This window comes from Scatophagus argus, chromosome 15, assembly GCF_020382885.2.
Source record: "Scatophagus argus isolate fScaArg1 chromosome 15, fScaArg1.pri, whole genome shotgun sequence".
NCBI classification, from domain to species: domain Eukaryota; kingdom Metazoa; phylum Chordata; class Actinopteri; family Scatophagidae; genus Scatophagus; species Scatophagus argus.
The window spans coordinates 21,339,660-21,356,907 of NC_058507.1; the positions used below are offsets into that span (position 1 = coordinate 21,339,660).

Sequence of the window (17,248 nt, forward strand, 5' to 3'; positions counted from 1 at the left end):
GGTAGGTAGGTAGGTAGGTAGGTAGGTAGGTAGGTAGGTAGGTAGGTAGGTAGATAGATAGATAGATAGATAGATAGATAGATAGATAGATAGATAGATAGATAGATAGATAGATAGATAGATAGAAAGAAAACTCTGACCTGGGAAAAGGATACACGACCTCTGGTGGTATTTTGTGGTTATCAGCATCAGAATGGTGGATCCTTTGGGTCTTGTGCATTGAGTTGTGAGGGTGGATTTGGCTTATTCCAGTGCATCAGACAGATTCTCAGTCAGGTTGGAATCTGAGTCTGCAGGCCGCTGTTGTTGACCTTGAGACGTTCCTGAGTGGTTTTCCAAATGTGACGGGGTTAGTATATTTTTTTCATAATTATGTCATATTATTGTTACATGTATACATTTTACACTGTTTATGTCGCAATTATTGATATCAGAATTGATTATTTATGCATTTGATATAAGCCAGTTATATTCATATATATATATATATATGAATAAAAAGACAAGTCATTTCCAATAATTATTTCCTTTGAAAAGTGTCCATTGGAACTTTTTGAAACAACATAAGACTCAGAGAGAGAGTTTTGCAGACACAGGGCTGAAAGAGCTACCATAGCCACCTCTTCACAGATACATTTTTTTTTATCTGTATCTTCATTTACAATGTGTCATAATCATAATAGTCTTAAAAAGCACATTATCCATAATTATATGCCTTTATTAATCAGATTAAATGTGATTTTAATAGGGTTAGTTCATATCAGTAATAAGTTCATCATAACTGATAATTATACATAATTATGATAATTGAGGTAGGTTGTCTGATGTCACTGCATTGTTCTGCACGGAGGGAGAATTTCATAGTGAAGGCTGATGTTGATTTAGTCACAAGTGAGGTGATCTTTCGGGTAAGTTAGAAAGGTTGTCTTTGTTTTTAGAATTTACTGAAGCCTTTTCTCTTTTTTTTTTCCTTTAATCACTTACAGTTTCTCTTTGCTGCTGAAGTTTCCAAGTCTCTTTGTAATCGTGGTCAAAACTGATGAAACCAGTTCAGTATCAAAAGTAATTAGATAGACTGAAATAAAAGTTAAAACTGTATTTACCACTTTCAAATAGTAATTCAGCTCTTTTTTCTGTTCAAAATAGGCCATTGCATTATGTGTAGGGTTTAAAAAAAAACGTGTCCCCAATGTCAAAATCATTCAGTTTGTAGTTCATTTCATTCAAATATAACTAAATCTAGTAAACTAAAGCTAGGCTGACGCTAAATAAAGCAGTAGACATTTCTATTCAGTTCCTCCTTGATCTTGCATAAACTTTAGTTTGGCTGCAGGGCAGCTGCTGTTAGAATAAGACGTCTGTTAGGAGGGTTTCTGATTTCCATGGAAAAGGAAGAAGACTCGTGACTGGAAAGAGAAGGAGGGCAGTTATATATTGGTATACGCAAAAATGTCAAATTCCATGATGTTTAACGGTAGATTTCACAGTAAATTCCTGTCTTTTTGTTGTTTTTGAGACACAAAAAGATGACAATAGATTAAATTCACTCGGGGTCAGTTCATCCATATTACAAATCCTGTTTTTTCCTGGATTATATACAGCTTCACGCATTTTAGTTTTTATCTGCCAACATTTTGAGATATAAAGTTTCTCCAGAGATCCATAGATTTAAAGAAAGAAAGTAGCTAAAAGAAAACAGACTTTCTCATTAGTAACAGGGACATTGACTTTGAAGACATGTTGCTAATGTTCATTTTCAGTGTTACACCAAAAACTAAACTCCATTCACCTCCTTTGTGTCGGGGTATATACTGTATGCTGTTGGTGTCTGTAATTGGCTGATAAAATATATAATTTGTAGCCAATGATTTGTGAGTGGGAATTCAGTGAATTCAGTTCAGTTAACACAATATAAACACCAGCAATTAACATGCAATTTAACATATTTAAAGAAGGCAAACTAATATTACTCACTGGCACAGAATGTTCACAATGGTGATTTAATCATTTAAAAGATCCTTTTCATTAAGTGTTTTTTTTTTTCCTTTTATATATTTTTAAATCCTAAAATAAATTCAGACAGACAGAAGAGAAACTGGGTGGGAACTGTTGCTGTTCTTTCTACCAATAGGAGCACTCTTCCGAGACGCGCCCTGCGGTTTGAATCAGGGATGTGTCAGCAGTTGCTCTGGATTTCTTCTTCTGGTTCAACCTGATCTGATGAGGTGTTCAAGTGCAGATGGAAACACTGTTATACACCAAGAGGAAAACGCAGCACAAGCAGAGTGTAAATTGAAAGAGTTACAAATACTTAAACACAGTACCCTATCAGCTGAACATAGATTTAAACAGAGGAAAAAATAGCCAATATACAGGCTTTTGATAAATAAATATATTCAGTAAAAGCCTTTGTGGTCTACTGTTTGTATGTCCTTGTGTTTATTTTGGCAGCTGTTTCCTCCCATGTAAGAGTTGAGTAGAAAATCAACATAACATGAATAATTATGTTTACAAATAACTGAAACATTTGTATGTTTCCCCATTTCAGGTGAGAGCTACACTATGAAATATCAAAGATTAACAAGATCTGTTGAAAGCCCACATCACAACCTGAAGACATGTCTTGGTTTACAGGAGAACTTGACTTAACTGACAAGAAAATATGAGCACTTTATATGGATTTATGAATCCTCAGTAAAAATAGATTGTGGTAAAGGGTTTTTTTTAAATGCAGTTTTGTTGGAAAATACTACAAATGGTGCTTTAACATATTCTGCTTGTGCTAAAATTGAATAAGTACATACAGTACTTTGTTTCATTCTAAGAAAACTATGAAATTCATCACTTCAGTTTTTAGTTAGCTACATCGGTTATTATTCCGTTATTTAATTTAATTACATTCGAGCACAGAGTAAGATGTTTAGGCAATTTCTGTATAAGCTGCAAGACTCCTGTGCACCGATTTTGTTTGGTAATAAAAGAAAGCTGCATTGCTGACTGTGTTGTATTGCATCGTGGTGCAATTTACAGACGTCTTTGAAGGTAACATGGCAGGCTGTATTTTTACTCCAGCCCCCGTCGGCCTCGGCTCAACTTCCTGCCAGCCATAACTTCACTGTACACAACACAGAAGGACAGTGTTCACACTAGCGGCTTCTCACACCTGATGAACACAGAGCAGTAAGTGTTGTTATTCTCATACAGCCACAAACAGCATAAAGCTGCACCATTGCTCAGCTATCTTAATGATAACAGGCATACCTCTGCCTACATACACGGTAACTTCCCGTAGCCTCTCGTGCTTACAACAGCTCCACATTAAGATTACTGTACTAAACTGAGCTGCGGATGTCTTAGGCTAAAGCTAACTCTTTCGCACAGGGATTCCGTGTCTATTATAGCCAGGGTTATTGCCGTAAACTGGGGTGGTCCTAACGACCCTTACTCGTCATGTCATGCTAACTTAACGTATGTTTAAAGATTCATAAGCGTCTTTGAATTAAAAAAGGAGAGCAGTAACAGCAGTTAGCACTGCAAGCAAACAAGAGTGAATATTGCTGCCGTCACCGGCACGCGTGGGTGAAATGGATTAAGTTAGTGTTAATGCGAGTTTACTCTGCAAGCTGTCAAACTGAGGGAGGAGCTTCGCTTGCCATAAACAGACTGCAGACTCGCAGTTGAACCTAAAAGTGGCTCAGCTCGTATCAAATGTGCAGGGCTGTAAGCTATCGTGGCACGGTTTTACAGCCCCCCCTGTTGTGCATTGTCCCCTCTGGACAAATAGCGTTTTTCAGTACATTTAGTGGTCGGATAAGATGTTAATAATAATGACAAAATGCACAGTTTTTACAAAGTTTTGAAGAGTTTTGTTTCATTAGCTTTCACTGAGAACAGGGAGTTAAAGCATCGCCAAGCTTTAAGAGCCTGAGTAAAAACAAGCATATTGTGTAGAAGGAATGTTGTGGCGGGGAGAAATGAGTCATTCAGGAAAATGGCTCATGCCGCCTGCATTTTATTTTCCCTCAAAGAAATGATGTGGTGCCTCTTAGTGCTCATGGAGGGCCAGGACTCCTCCCTCTCAACTGTTTTACTGTCACTTTTATGTTCTCTCAGTGTTTTTCCTACTAGCTGCAGGGCACACTGAGTTCCTGCACTATACCTTACTGGCCTTAATACAGCTGATGGAATTCCTGGAATTTTTCCATTTCTGTGTTGTTGAAATGCACAGAAATATATGTACATGTAACCCTTAAGTATTACAGGAGGAGGACAAAAACAGTCTCTGCTTGTCTTGTGACACTTTGTATAGGAATTATGATTCAATTCAATATCAATTTATTTATATAGCACCTTATACGATCAAAATTGTCTCTAGATGCTTTCCAGAGACCCAGAGCCTGAACCCCAGAGCAAGCAGACAGTGGCAAGGAAAAACTCCCTTTTAACAGGAAGAAACCTTGAGCAGGACCCTGCTCACAAGGGAGAACCATCCTGCTGATAGTCGGCTGGGTGAAGGAGGCGGAAGAAGAGGTAGACAGGACAGAGAGGATGAAAGAGAGAGAGAGAGAGAAACATATCTGCAATAAACATCATAAATTACAAAGGAATGATCAGTTCAGCAATAAAAATGAAAAATAATAAAAATACTGTGCAGCAGGGTTAATATTATTTTTTCCTGGCCATGTACGGTAATCCTCACAACCCGACCATGGTGGTCCTGAAAGCGGTGGAATTAGCAAAAGCAGTGCCTATGACCCTGTGGAAGCTGCATGACCACTGACAAATTGTGTATCATCTGGACTTAGTCATACAGATGCTGATACAGAGTCTGACTGCTGTTCTCCTTTTAACGCCCAGGACTGGTCATGACTCAGCAGGAGCAGCAGGAGTTCAGGGAGAGCCTGGAGGTGGCCCATTCCTGGATGCGTGCCATCCAGGAGAGACTGAGGGCCAGTGACAACACACAGGGGTCCCGTGATGCCCTGGAGGCTCGACTCAGAGAAACAGAGGTACCCGATTCACTGTTTTGACCCTCCATCTCTGACCCCTGCTGCTGCTTTAGTACTCTGTCATTTGAATCCAGATCGGAGATTACTGCATGTTCTGGTCAGAGCAGGACACGGTTGGGAGGCTTTTCATGTGACCAAGTTTTCATGTGGTTTTACTACATATGCAAATGATGTGACAAGACATCATGGACACAGACATGCAAAAATTGAAAAAGTAAAACAAAATATGTCAATCCAGTGCCATATTGTACATTAAACTCATTTCAGTCCTAATACAAAACCATCAGAAGCCAGAGAGTCTGACACTTAAATGAATAAAATAATTTTATGATTTGAAAGTATATAATTAGTGCCCTTTGATATAGTGCATACAAGTCCTCATTTTTCAGTGTATTGCATATTTTAAATCTTTTTATATTCACAATGTGTTTACACTAGATTATATTTAGTGGAGACACATTTGTTCAGTGTAATGAACAAAATAAAACCCAATGAGGATAATAAAGATGTTATTAACATTATTATGTTAGATTATGATATTGTGTTTGGTGCAGATATTTTGCAATGCTAAATCTACAGGTACGCCATGTTTACATTTGGTATAGACTTAAGTGCTACTCCCTGTGTCCTGCTGAACGTGTAGAAAATCAATCAGTCACAGCATGAAGGTCGTGTGAAGATGGACATGGCGCTGGTGGCGGCCGAAAAGCTTTTGCAGAGCGGAGATGAAGAGCTGAAGAACCACACCCACGCTAAGCTCAAAGACCTGAAAAGCCTGTGGGAGGAGACCTGCACCTATATCATCCACTGTCACAGGTGCTGCTTGACTCTCTGCTCATTCAGGTTGCGGCAGGTGTGCAGTGTGTGTTGCCATTCATAGATGTTTCTGGTTAGTTTGTCCTGAGGGCTACGTTCAGCCGTTAATGCTCTGCTTTGAATTAGTTTTTCAGGTGGTGTTCCACACCTGAACCATCACAGATGCTGAAAAGACATATGCATACATACATACATAAGCATACATACAGCATTAATAGTTTCAGATGTCTTTGCTGTGTCCAACCAACAGTCCAAAACTCAAAGATACTCAGTTCACAGTGATGCAGAACAGAGAAAACAATGCACACACTGCGGAGTTTGAAACCAGTGAATATTTGGTTTATTATTTTGTCGATTAATGACTGAAAGAAATTAAATAATGAAGAGACTGATTGTTCAGTTTATTAATTTTTTTTAGCATTGTGTGTATCGCATCTGGAAGTTTTCAAAGAAGGTGAAATGACTGAAAACCAATTTGAAGTATCTCCTTTTGGAATATAATTATGTATCGTTTTATCTGTGAGTCACTTCTTAAATTTTTTGTGTTTTGACACGGGCCTAGTGTTTCATCAGGCACATATCAGTGTGTTGGTGACACATTTGGTTTGCACATTATCTGTGGCTTGTGACTGGTGGCTTGTGACTTTATTTTGATTGTAGTTGCTTTGCTTAGCAAATAGTTTGTTCTTTAGTTAGGTGAATAAGTAAGTAGCAAGAGAAATAATATCCCATTCTTAAACGAACTGAATGGATTTTTAATACCCATTTCGCACAAAATACCCAGTGACATTACGTGGCATTACATTACACTTCATTTAGCAGACGCTTTTATCCAAAGCGACTTATAGAATGAGTAATAACACCCACTAACATCTTTTATCTGGTCTTCGGGGGGGAAAGAGTACAATTGGTATTCATTCCTGGGTCAAATAACTCCTCAGTAGTCGCAAGTATAACACCTAGCTGGACAAGCCCTTTTTCTGGCACGGCTATACTATGTGCACTATGCTATACTATCAACAATGGTTATCACGGAGGTAATACAGACTTGTTAGATCTGTCAGTAGATGACAATATGTGATCGCAGTTAAAAGATGTACATGTACAGCATGTAGTCTTCAGTCTCTGGTTAACAAGACCCAGAGTGCTTTGTCTAACTTGTCTTTATGTGTTTATTCTCACACTCAGTCGGATCGAGTGGGTGTGGCTCCACTGGAGCGAATACCTGAAGGCCTACGACGAGTTTGAGTTGTGGCTGATGAGGCAGCAGCGCAGCCTGGATGTCAGGGTGGAGCTTCAACTGGGGCTAAAAGAGAAGCTTTGGCAGGTGGACCAGCAGAGGGTGGTGGTGAGCGACATCCACAGCCAGGCCACACTGCTCGAGAGGCTGCTGGACGAGGCTGCTGCACTGCACAACAGAACCCAGGACCCTAGTGTGGAGCCCCAGGCCCAAGAGAGGCTGCAGGAGGCCTACAATGATGTCAGAGACAGAGCCGAGGTCAGTTGCTTTTTTATGTTGTCAGACTCTACTGCACTGCACTTCTGGTGTTCTGTTCAACTGCAACATGCTAGTACTTAGACACTAGGTGTGCATATGCTCAGAGCCATTGAAATATGTGTATAAAAGAAGGGGCTGCACAGGACATCATGCTTTTGGAGACTTCACAATCCTACAGTTTTGTTTTTTCAGTTGTAACCCAAGATAATTGAATTGAATGAAATGAATTTGTACTCCCTAGACGTCATCGTACATAATCATGTACCATGTATGGTTTCATCCTTTCTGGCTTAAGGTCATCCAGTTCTAAACATCAGCCAGCAAAAACAGAACTGTTTGCTCATGCATGACTCAGAGTCTGTGAACAGCAGCGACACCAAAGCTGAAACTGGTTCAGTACAAACGCTTTAAACAAACCAAACTGGACAGGTGCTGAACCAGAAGTGAGCAAAACACTGCAAGAGACCAGTGTCCACGGAATTCAGAATCTGAGCTCAGCTTAATGTGACATTAAGATAGCATACGTTGCATAGACAAAGCATATATGTCTAAACCTCCCTTTGTGGATGCTTATTATACATATTCACATCTGGTGATGCTCAAAATGTCACCTGTGTGCAGTGAATAAGTGGACATTAGGTAACAGTTGATTTATTTCACCACGTCCATTGAAATGTATGTTGCAAGCAGGGTGAAGTTCACATATCTGTTTGTCATTGTAACAACTGACTTATTGCTAGTAACAATTATTCCAATTGCTACAGCTATATTACAATTACATTTTTCACTACAACAAAAAGTGAACAATGCCCATCACAGTGATGTCTTCAAATTGCTGGTTTTGTCTGATCAACGGTCTGTAACCCAAAGATGTTCAAAATCTTCAAACTTCGAACAAACAGTTTTGTTTGATAACTGACTTCAATAATAGATTGATTATATCAGTTTATTTTTATCTTATCCATTTGGAAATATGACTTTTGTTCATTTCAGTGGAGAATTTCCCAATCGAGTTTTACAAGACAAATAATACACTTAAACTCAAACTGCTTATATGCATTCCATGATCGAAAAAGTAGCAGGCAGAGGCAGAAAAACCACCAAGAGGTAGCACCACCAATCAGAAGACTGGTGGTTCAGTGTGTCCTTGGGCAACACCCATCCCCATATTTGCCCCCAGTGGCTGTTCCATGTTGGGGGGAATGCTGGCTTGTTTGGAACTTGTCAGACTAGAAGAGTGCTATATTGTTGCAGTCTATTTAACATTTTACCATTTAGCGTGCACATGCACTTAGAAAAGTATGCATAGCAGCTTCGGTCAGACCCAGAGCTCGACCACTCCTGTGATGAAACTCGGCCATTTCTTTATGAATTTGTAATTGATCAAATTTTGTCAATTGGCATGCAGTGAGGGCGGCACGGTGGTGCAGTGGTTAGCACTGTCACCTCATAGTAAGAGGGTTCCAGGTTCGAATCCCGGGCTGGGCCCTTCTATGTGGAGTTTGCATGTTCTCCCTGTGTCTACATGGGTTTTCTCCGGGTACTCCGGCTTCCTCCCACAATACCAAAAACATGCACGTTAGGTTAATTGGCTACTCTAAATTGCCCCTAGGTGTGAGTGTGAGAGTGTGTGGTGTCTTTGTGTGTTGGCCCTGCGATTGACCAGCGACCAGTCCAGGGTGAGCCCCGCCTCTCGCCCGTAGTCAGCTGGGATAGGCTCCAGCTCCCCCGCGATCCTGACGGATAAGCGGTATAGAAAATGGATGGATGGATGGCATGCAGTGAGCCTGGTACACCTGAGGTCCCGGATAGGACTGGGTCCCAGGGGCAGTCGGTTGTGTCACATATGCATGTTATGTTAAGCCCTTTGAGACAAACTGCTTGTGAAAATGGGCTATACGAATAAAGTTGTCTTGTCTTGATGCTGTACAGTGTTCACACAGTAGGTGTTGTCAGAGAAAATGTAGTTAAACATATAATATGTATCTTTTCTACGTTAAAATGTCTAAAATAACTAGACCTTTATATATTTAGTTGATTTGTGTACTTACACTATCCCAGATATTTCTAACAATGCTCAAGCCCTGAGAATTCTGTAATTTTATTCAAACTAACAGTGTGTCAGAAAGTAAGGAACCCCACCTCTCCTGTCAGCATTCCAGCCTTAGCAACATCGCATAGATTTTCATCAACAGTGGTGGTTGTTAGACAGGGAGAAGTCATGCGTTGGTGTCACGACCTGAGCTCACATGCCATGTGGTGAGTGGAGGTGTCGTGAAGTGCAAAACCTAAAAATGAACCATACCAAAGCCAACCAAACAGAATCATGATGCCAGAAGGGATGGGAGAGACCTGAACTGTGACAGCCAGATCTTATATACACCCCTGGGAGACTGGCCAGGTGCTCCCAGTTGCTGTAATTCGTTCCGCCCACAAGACCCTGCAAGACAGCAGACAAGACAGACAGACAACAAGAGGGGAAAACACAGCAGAACCTAGAGCAGGAAGGCCGTCACAATTGGCTTGTGGTTTATGTTGAAGTGCACCCAGATCAGCTGGTAGACTATGTGCAGAATAAAAACAAGAGCACATGACGAGATAGCACAAGGAGCCTGAAATGAAAGCATGTTAATCCCCTGGAGTAAAATAAAAGGGAATATGTTAATTGAAATAAGGAACAAGTTCTTTGTAACAGGAAGCACAGTGCTTGAGAAACAGCAGTTGCAGCAAGAGTGGCTTGAAATAGAGAATATAATTTTTGCTTTGCTCTCGTGCTTTGCTTCCTACCCGCCACCACACACGTGTATACACACAAGTACATCTAAATTCAGTACATATTGTGGATTAAGTTGAGAAGTTTTGTGAAGGATCAGCAGGAACTGTAGTTGTTGCCATGTGGTCTAAAGGTTAAAATATTTTCCATGAGGAGATGATGGTGTGGGTGTGCTGATGGGATTTGCATTGTAATTGATGTCGGATGACATTTTGAATTGAAGTGAACATTACAGCATGTGCCCACAAATCAGCGAGCATTTAATTTACATAACCGGCGAGGATTTCAATCTTGAACTCGTGTCTACTTTTTTGCTTTACTCTTAGTGTGAGTGAATCCCTCGACCACACAACTGCACTTAAATTTGAGGTTAATGAAAAGTGTGCAGATATTTTTTCTCTGCATCTATAATCAGATCGAGACACTGCAAACTGTGATAGCAGATTAATGTTTACTGAATTCTAGATAGGAATAATTTGTATTCAGAGTAGAAACACTGCTGGATTAGTGAGTGTTAATGTACGTACGTGCTGATGACTTTTCTCCTCTGTGAGCCACATAATGAGACTGCTCTGCCTCTTCCCTTTTCAAACGACTCTTTCAAATGTCAGTCAGATTTGACCACACGCCCACTTCAGTCTTAAGCCAAAATGATCCTTTACACATCTGTTAGCGCTCATGATAGGGATGAGTGAATATTCAATTTTCAAAACAGATTTCTACAAAGTAATGACAATTAATTCAACATATGTAATGTAAAATAAGTGGTTGCATAAATATCCGTCGTCCAAGTGATTGACATAATCCTGCGTTCGATTTGTACTTCTAAGTCTTTTTCCGAGTTGTTTTTCGACTTCTAAAGCCGGGAGTGACAACTCAAACGCCCCCCAAAGGCAGAATTCCGACTCATCGACTCAGTCGACCTCAGAGGACACCGAATTCGCATACCAAGATGGCTGCCCAGAGCGTGGACTGTAAATAAAAGCTGTGCTTTAGCCTGTTTTTTGGACTTTTGTCCTTTTTGTGTCCAATTTAATAAGCCATATACACTTACTGCTGCCTATAGACATATGGCTATGGTCTTGTTAGGTGTGAAATACTGCGTAATGTGTGGTTTACCAACTGGTGCTGCTTGTAACTGGCCAATGTTACTATAACAACAATGGCTGAATAATGTTAGGAATGAGCCGTCTTGTGTTGAGGCAAACAGAACGTATCCAACTCAGTTTTTAACGGATGTGATGTCACTCTGAAAATCCAGTGCAGCTTAATACAGCAGCGCTCCAGCCAGCTGGTGCTAATAGTCTCATGCTTAGTGAAATGGTGATCACCTGAGTGCAGTGAATGTGTCTCAAGTGATTGCGGTAGAGATACTTGTGTCTGGAAGGTCTAGTAACTGTTTAATCAGTATTCCTGCCTACAGTTACACCATGGAAACAAAAGAACACCCCAAGCAAGTCCAACAAAAGGTTATTAAAAAGTATAAGAGAGGGAATTAATGCAAAAAAATGTCCAAGTCACTGGACATCCCATGGAGTTCTGTTAAATCCGTCATTAAGAAATGGAAGGAATATGGCATATGTAAGGTAGAAAATAAAATGAATGCTGCAAAATATAGAGAAATTCTGGAAGACAGTCTCAGACAGTCTCTTCTGTCTGCAAGAGAACTATGACTTAGGAGAGGATTTATTTTGCAGCAAGACAATGACCTGGAGCATCCAGTGAAAGCTACACAGAAATGGTTTAAAGACAACAAGGTGAATGCTGTGGAGTGGCTGTATCAAAGCCCAGTCCTCAATCCAACAGAGAATTTGTGGCTGGCCTTGAAAGGGGCTGTTCACACCCAATCACTGTGCAACCTGGCAGAGTTTTAGCAGTTTTGCAAAGAAGAATGGAGTGAAATCACAGTGTTCACACAGACTCAGTGTTGTGGTTGTAGTCAAAGATCCATCTACTAAATACTGACTTGAAGGGGGTGAATATTTATGCAACCACTTATTTTACATTAGATATTTTTAATTACATTACTTTGTAGAAATCTGTTTTCACTTTGACAATGAGGTTTTTTTTGTACATTTTTGCCAAAAAAAAAGCCAAATTATATAGACTGTGATTCCATTTATAAAAGCAATAAAAGAGGAAAACATCCAGGGAGGATAACTGAGCGGGACTAATTGAAAATTATTATTTTATTTCTAAAATATAAAGTGAAATACATAAAATATATAGGTTGGTGAGAAGTTGTTATAGTTATTATTTATAAGAAATTGACTTACAGGACATCCTCAGAATTGATCACAAGATTAAGAGTAGTATTTACGAATCAGATTTTTTTTATAAACTCGTGCGATTAAAGTAAAGTGAACTACCAGTTGTTGCCAACTGAACAAAATGTCTTGCTGACCCCATTGTGAGCTGGGATGTCATAGTAAAAAATGGCTGAGGAAGGGACTGTGTGAAAGACTCTGTTGTACTGGCTATGAAAACAAATATTGCTCTAGAACATCGAATCTTAATCTAATCATTCCCAAATCCCACTTTCCAGTGAAATAACCCTTCCAACTTCTGGCAGACTGGAAACTTGAAACATTTGCAGGATGTGTTTTATTTATGATAACTTAATCAAACTCCAAAATTGGTGAAGTAGGCATGAGTGTTGTGTAGGCGTAGTGTTGTGGAAATTATTACTGAAAAACTTAAACTAATTAATCCATTGATCGGTTTTTCCTACGTGGCCTTTGTAGTGTCTAGCCTTTATGTTTTTGTTTCAGTGGTCATAAATATTTCATGTTATAGAGACTATTATTTGAAATCAAGCTGTCATATACACTATATAGACAAAAGTATTGGGATGGGGCTGTTATTCAGGGGTTGGGCTCAGCCCCTTACTTCCAGTGAAGGGAAATCTTAATATTTCAGCATGTCAAGACATTCTGGACAATGCTAAGTTTCCAACTTGGTGGTAGTAGTTAGGGGAAGGCCCCATTGTGCAAAGCAAGATCCATAAAATGGTTGGATGAGTTTGATGTGAAGAATTTGACTGGCCCACGTAGAGCCCTGACCTTAACCCCATCAAACACCTTTGGGATGAACTGGAATGGAGATTGTGAGCCAGGCCTTTTCATCCAACATCAGTGCCAGACATTGCTCCATTAGTGAGAATGTTGCCACATTTTACTCAGAGGATGCTTGTACTTGTAAAAGGTACATTATCTGTCCCTGGCACTTGTTTTAGCTGAGTGCTCACTTAGCCTTGTTGTGAGGGTCCGCTAGGGTCTGCATGACATAAATTTCATCATCAGAGGATGTATTTGTATGCTCTGTTTAGACATTCACGTACTACACTATAATAAGCTACAGAATGCATATGTGCATGTGTAGAATAAAGTAGTATAAAAAGGTCTACTACACATCTGTACACGTCACTTTGAGAGTATATGCAAACCCTTAATCTACGGCATGTTTACACTTGACTATACCAGTTTGCTGATAAAGCTGTTTGACTCCAGTCGTTATTTAAATAATGCTGTGTTTTGTAGGATAATGTTTCCTGGAAGCAGCCCCTACATGTGAACTGGTTCTTTTTGGTAGTCTCTGTGTACTTGTTTAAAATTTCAGCATGCTCTCAAGAATCATGTCGCTGAAGTAACAGAGAGTCTCACAGGAGAACACAAAATGTGAAGTCTGTGATGAGTGCTGAAAGATGTTCATTTATTTTGAACAGCGCAATGCTAAAAATTACCACAAGGTGTGTCTCCTGCTGTGCTAGGAGCGTCTGACACTGCTTCAGAAGATTGCTGAGGAGCACCAGAGGTACCAAAGCTCCGTTCAGACGTTCCAGTCCTGGCTGGTGTCAAAAACCAAGGAGCTAACTGATCTAATGGAGAAGGTGGATTCGGCTGAGAACAAGCTCAAAGCCTTACAAGTGAGACTCACTGTTTTTAAGAGAATTGGGGAGTTGCTGTTTTATGTTGATGTGTTCATAGTCTTAAAACCTGCCGTTGTTATTTTGTTCTGTGAAAAAGGGAGAATAGTCTAAATATTCTCAACTGTAAGACATGTACAATCGTACTCTATAAGCACCAACCAAATGAAAAGTAAATCTAATTATCTCATAGTAAACGGTAACACTGCAGCAAAACATCAAAAGAATATAAATGTTTGGATGCAGTACAGTAATGATGGTGTATACCTAAGACAGGTATATGTTTGCAGCTTTGTGGTAACAGTTTGGAGAAGTCACTGTTCTATTCCAGCATGACTGTGCTCCAGTTCACAAAGCAAAGCTCCATACAGACATGGTTGGATGAGTTTGGTGTGAAGGACTTGAGTAGCCCGCACAGAGTCCTTATGCCAACCCCATTGAACACCTCTGGGATGAACTGAAACAGACATTGCATGCCAGGCCTTCTGGTCCAACATCAGTTCCTGACCTCACAAATGCTCTACTGCATGAATGGGCAAAAATTCCCACAGAAACCAAAGCTGTCTATGTATTTAGAATGCCATGTCATTAAAGTCCCTGTTGGTGTAATGTGGTGTAAAGTGCTGTAATGCTTTTGTCTATATATGTTTTTTTTTCCCAACTGTACTTTTGTAATGCAAACCAACACATTCTTAGGCTCTGGATGACAGCGTGGCTGGCGAGGAGAAGAACCTGCAGCATATTGAGAATGTAGCAGAGGCAGTGAGGGCTAACACCTCTCCCGCCGGGGCGGAGGTGGTGGTGGAGGAGGCCGAGGAGTTGAGACTTGGCTGGCAGAGACTGAGGCAGGGCCTCTGTGAGGCCGAGGAGGGCCTGCGCTCCAGCCTGGACTCCCACAGTCAGTACATAACCAGGTGCCAGCGTCTGGGAGAAGACATTGGCCGCCTCAGGGTGATGATGCACAAGTTGGACCAGGAACTGGAGGGGAACCGGGAGGCCGGGGACCACACTGAACGCACTGAAGAGCAGATGGTGGGCCAGTGGAAGAAATATACAGTAAGTTTTTTTTTTTTGTTTTTTGTTTTTTTTTTTTTGTTAAACAGATTAGCAGTATCACTAAGTTCAGTGGAAATATTGTCTAGATGAAGAAAAGACATACTTACTATGGCCAATAACTAACCAAGTGAAGTTCTCAGGATGTAATTCTCATTAGGTTTTCAGTTAAACAAAACTTGAAAATATAAACTGAGACAGGATAAACTTTTAAGCGACAGTTCAGGAGATATTAAGTTAATATTAGGTGAATGTAATGTATGAATGTGTACAAGATGCAATTTAAGACTCTCATTTATTTGAGGTACTCTTCCTGCCATTAGATTTGTTCTCAGTCAAGTACAATAGGACAGTTGTTCTGCTCACTGGGGCAGCTGTGGCCTAGAGGCTGGAGAAGCTGCTTGTGATCGGAGGGTCACAGGTTTGATTCCCCCACTGGACGGGCAGGAAAAATTTGGGTGTGGTGGAGTGATGTGCCGGCTGATGTGCCCTTGAGCAAGGCACTTAACCCCCCCCCCATTATGCTCCCCGGGCGCTTGATGCTGACCACTGCTCCTGTGTGTGTTTCACTGCATGTAATTTGCAGGGTGTTGCATGTGTGTGTTCACTAAGGATGGGTCAAATGCAGAAGATGAATTCAGTGTGTGTATGTAAAAATACATATACTGTCAACAAAGCTGATTCTTCTTCTTCTTCTTCTTGTTGGTAGGGTTGGGTGATAGACCGTTACATACAAGAGGGAGAGACAATCAGTGGGTTTACTTGCACTTAAATAATCAGGTTACTCGGAGAAACCAGGTTACATAAATAATTGGAGAACACATTTACTGTAAATCGTCGCATGTATCAGATTTCTTCCATACCCTGAAATTTCTTTTGGAATCATGGCTTATTTTAACAGCCCTGACTTTTTAGAATTCAAAGTCAAAGTCAAAGTCAAAGTGTACTTTATTGTCAAAGATCTATGTAACAGGGGTTAGCACAGAAAATTGAAATTTCGTTTGACCAGTCTCCAATGTGCAGTAAAAACTAAAAACTAAAACTAAACATGTAGGTAAGACAGTGACAATAATTTCACACACACACACCCACACACACACGCACACACACCCATACACATACACCCACAACAGGCACACACAGTGTGCAGTAAAAGTACAGCATCCTGATAAAACTATGTACAATAAAAATACACACACACACACACACACAGTCATAGCAGCAGAAGTACAGTCAATGGACATACCGGTATGTGCAGTAGGATGCAGTATGTAAGGTGCAAAGAGTAAATTATTATAAACTTGACAATATATCAATATATCAATCCATCCACTATTTTCCTGTCTTTTGAATCTGCATCTGCATACCTCAGGAGGAATCTAGTTAGGGAAACTAAGTTTTACCAGTCTTCTACCCCTGATAACAAACACCAGATTTCTCATTTGCATAAAATAAGTTCACTGGAGAAAGCCAACTACCATCTGGTTACTTAAGCGCAGGCAAATGCACCAGTATACACAATTTGATTACTGTCAAAGATTTTGCCCGATTGTTGTTATTATGGCATGTATTCTTTTCATAATAGTTGTATTATTTTAATTACATTTAGTGTCTATTAGGAACTGTCAATTAGTAGCTGTGTTTCTATCTAACTGTCAAATGAATTGAAGGAAACTTTTGCCATGTTGCAAAAAAAGAGAAAAATGAAAGAAAATGTGAATTAGGAACTTCTCCATCAACAGGTTTGAAGTGAATAAACTAGGGAACACAAAGCATAGTTTTGTCAGGCACATTATCCAAAAGTCATACTATAAGCATGGCTTTAATAAACAAAACGTGTTACATTATATACACAAAATAAACAGAGCTGAAGAACTGGTAACGTAAACAGTTGTTTACTCTTTATGTTATGTCACATCATGGGAACATCCCAGAAGATTTCAACAGCAGTAACCGTTGTGTCTTCTTCTCTTGGAGTAGAATTGAGGAAGAAGGGAAAAAAATTAAATATGTTTTCAAATTGTGCTGTTTCCATCAACCTTTTTCAATTTAATGCTTCAAAAAATATATATGTATTGACTGACAATTGAGACAACATAGCCAGTGAACCTATCTTTGGGTTTTGTGCATAAAATGGCTAATATCATGTTTTCCAATTGAACGCTGCCAGTGAA

The 17,248-nt window shown here is 39.9% G+C and overlaps 1 protein-coding gene across 1 annotated transcript in view; it reads left to right on the top strand.

The window, feature by feature from the left end:
* Positions 1–3,023: 3,023 nt before the first annotated feature.
* syne3 (spectrin repeat containing, nuclear envelope family member 3) overlaps positions 3,024–17,248 on the top strand; it is a 44,278-nt gene continuing 30,053 nt past the window's right edge. Inside the window, exons 1-6 of the mRNA XM_046412390.1 lie at positions 3,024–3,180; positions 4,858–5,009; positions 5,653–5,825; positions 7,014–7,323; positions 13,866–14,021; positions 14,718–15,077. Coding sequence (XP_046268346.1) covers positions 4,866–5,009; positions 5,653–5,825; positions 7,014–7,323; positions 13,866–14,021; positions 14,718–15,077 — 1,143 coding nt within the window. The 5' untranslated portion in view covers positions 3,024–3,180; positions 4,858–4,865. The remainder of the gene's footprint in view (positions 3,181–4,857; positions 5,010–5,652; positions 5,826–7,013; positions 7,324–13,865; positions 14,022–14,717; positions 15,078–17,248) is intronic.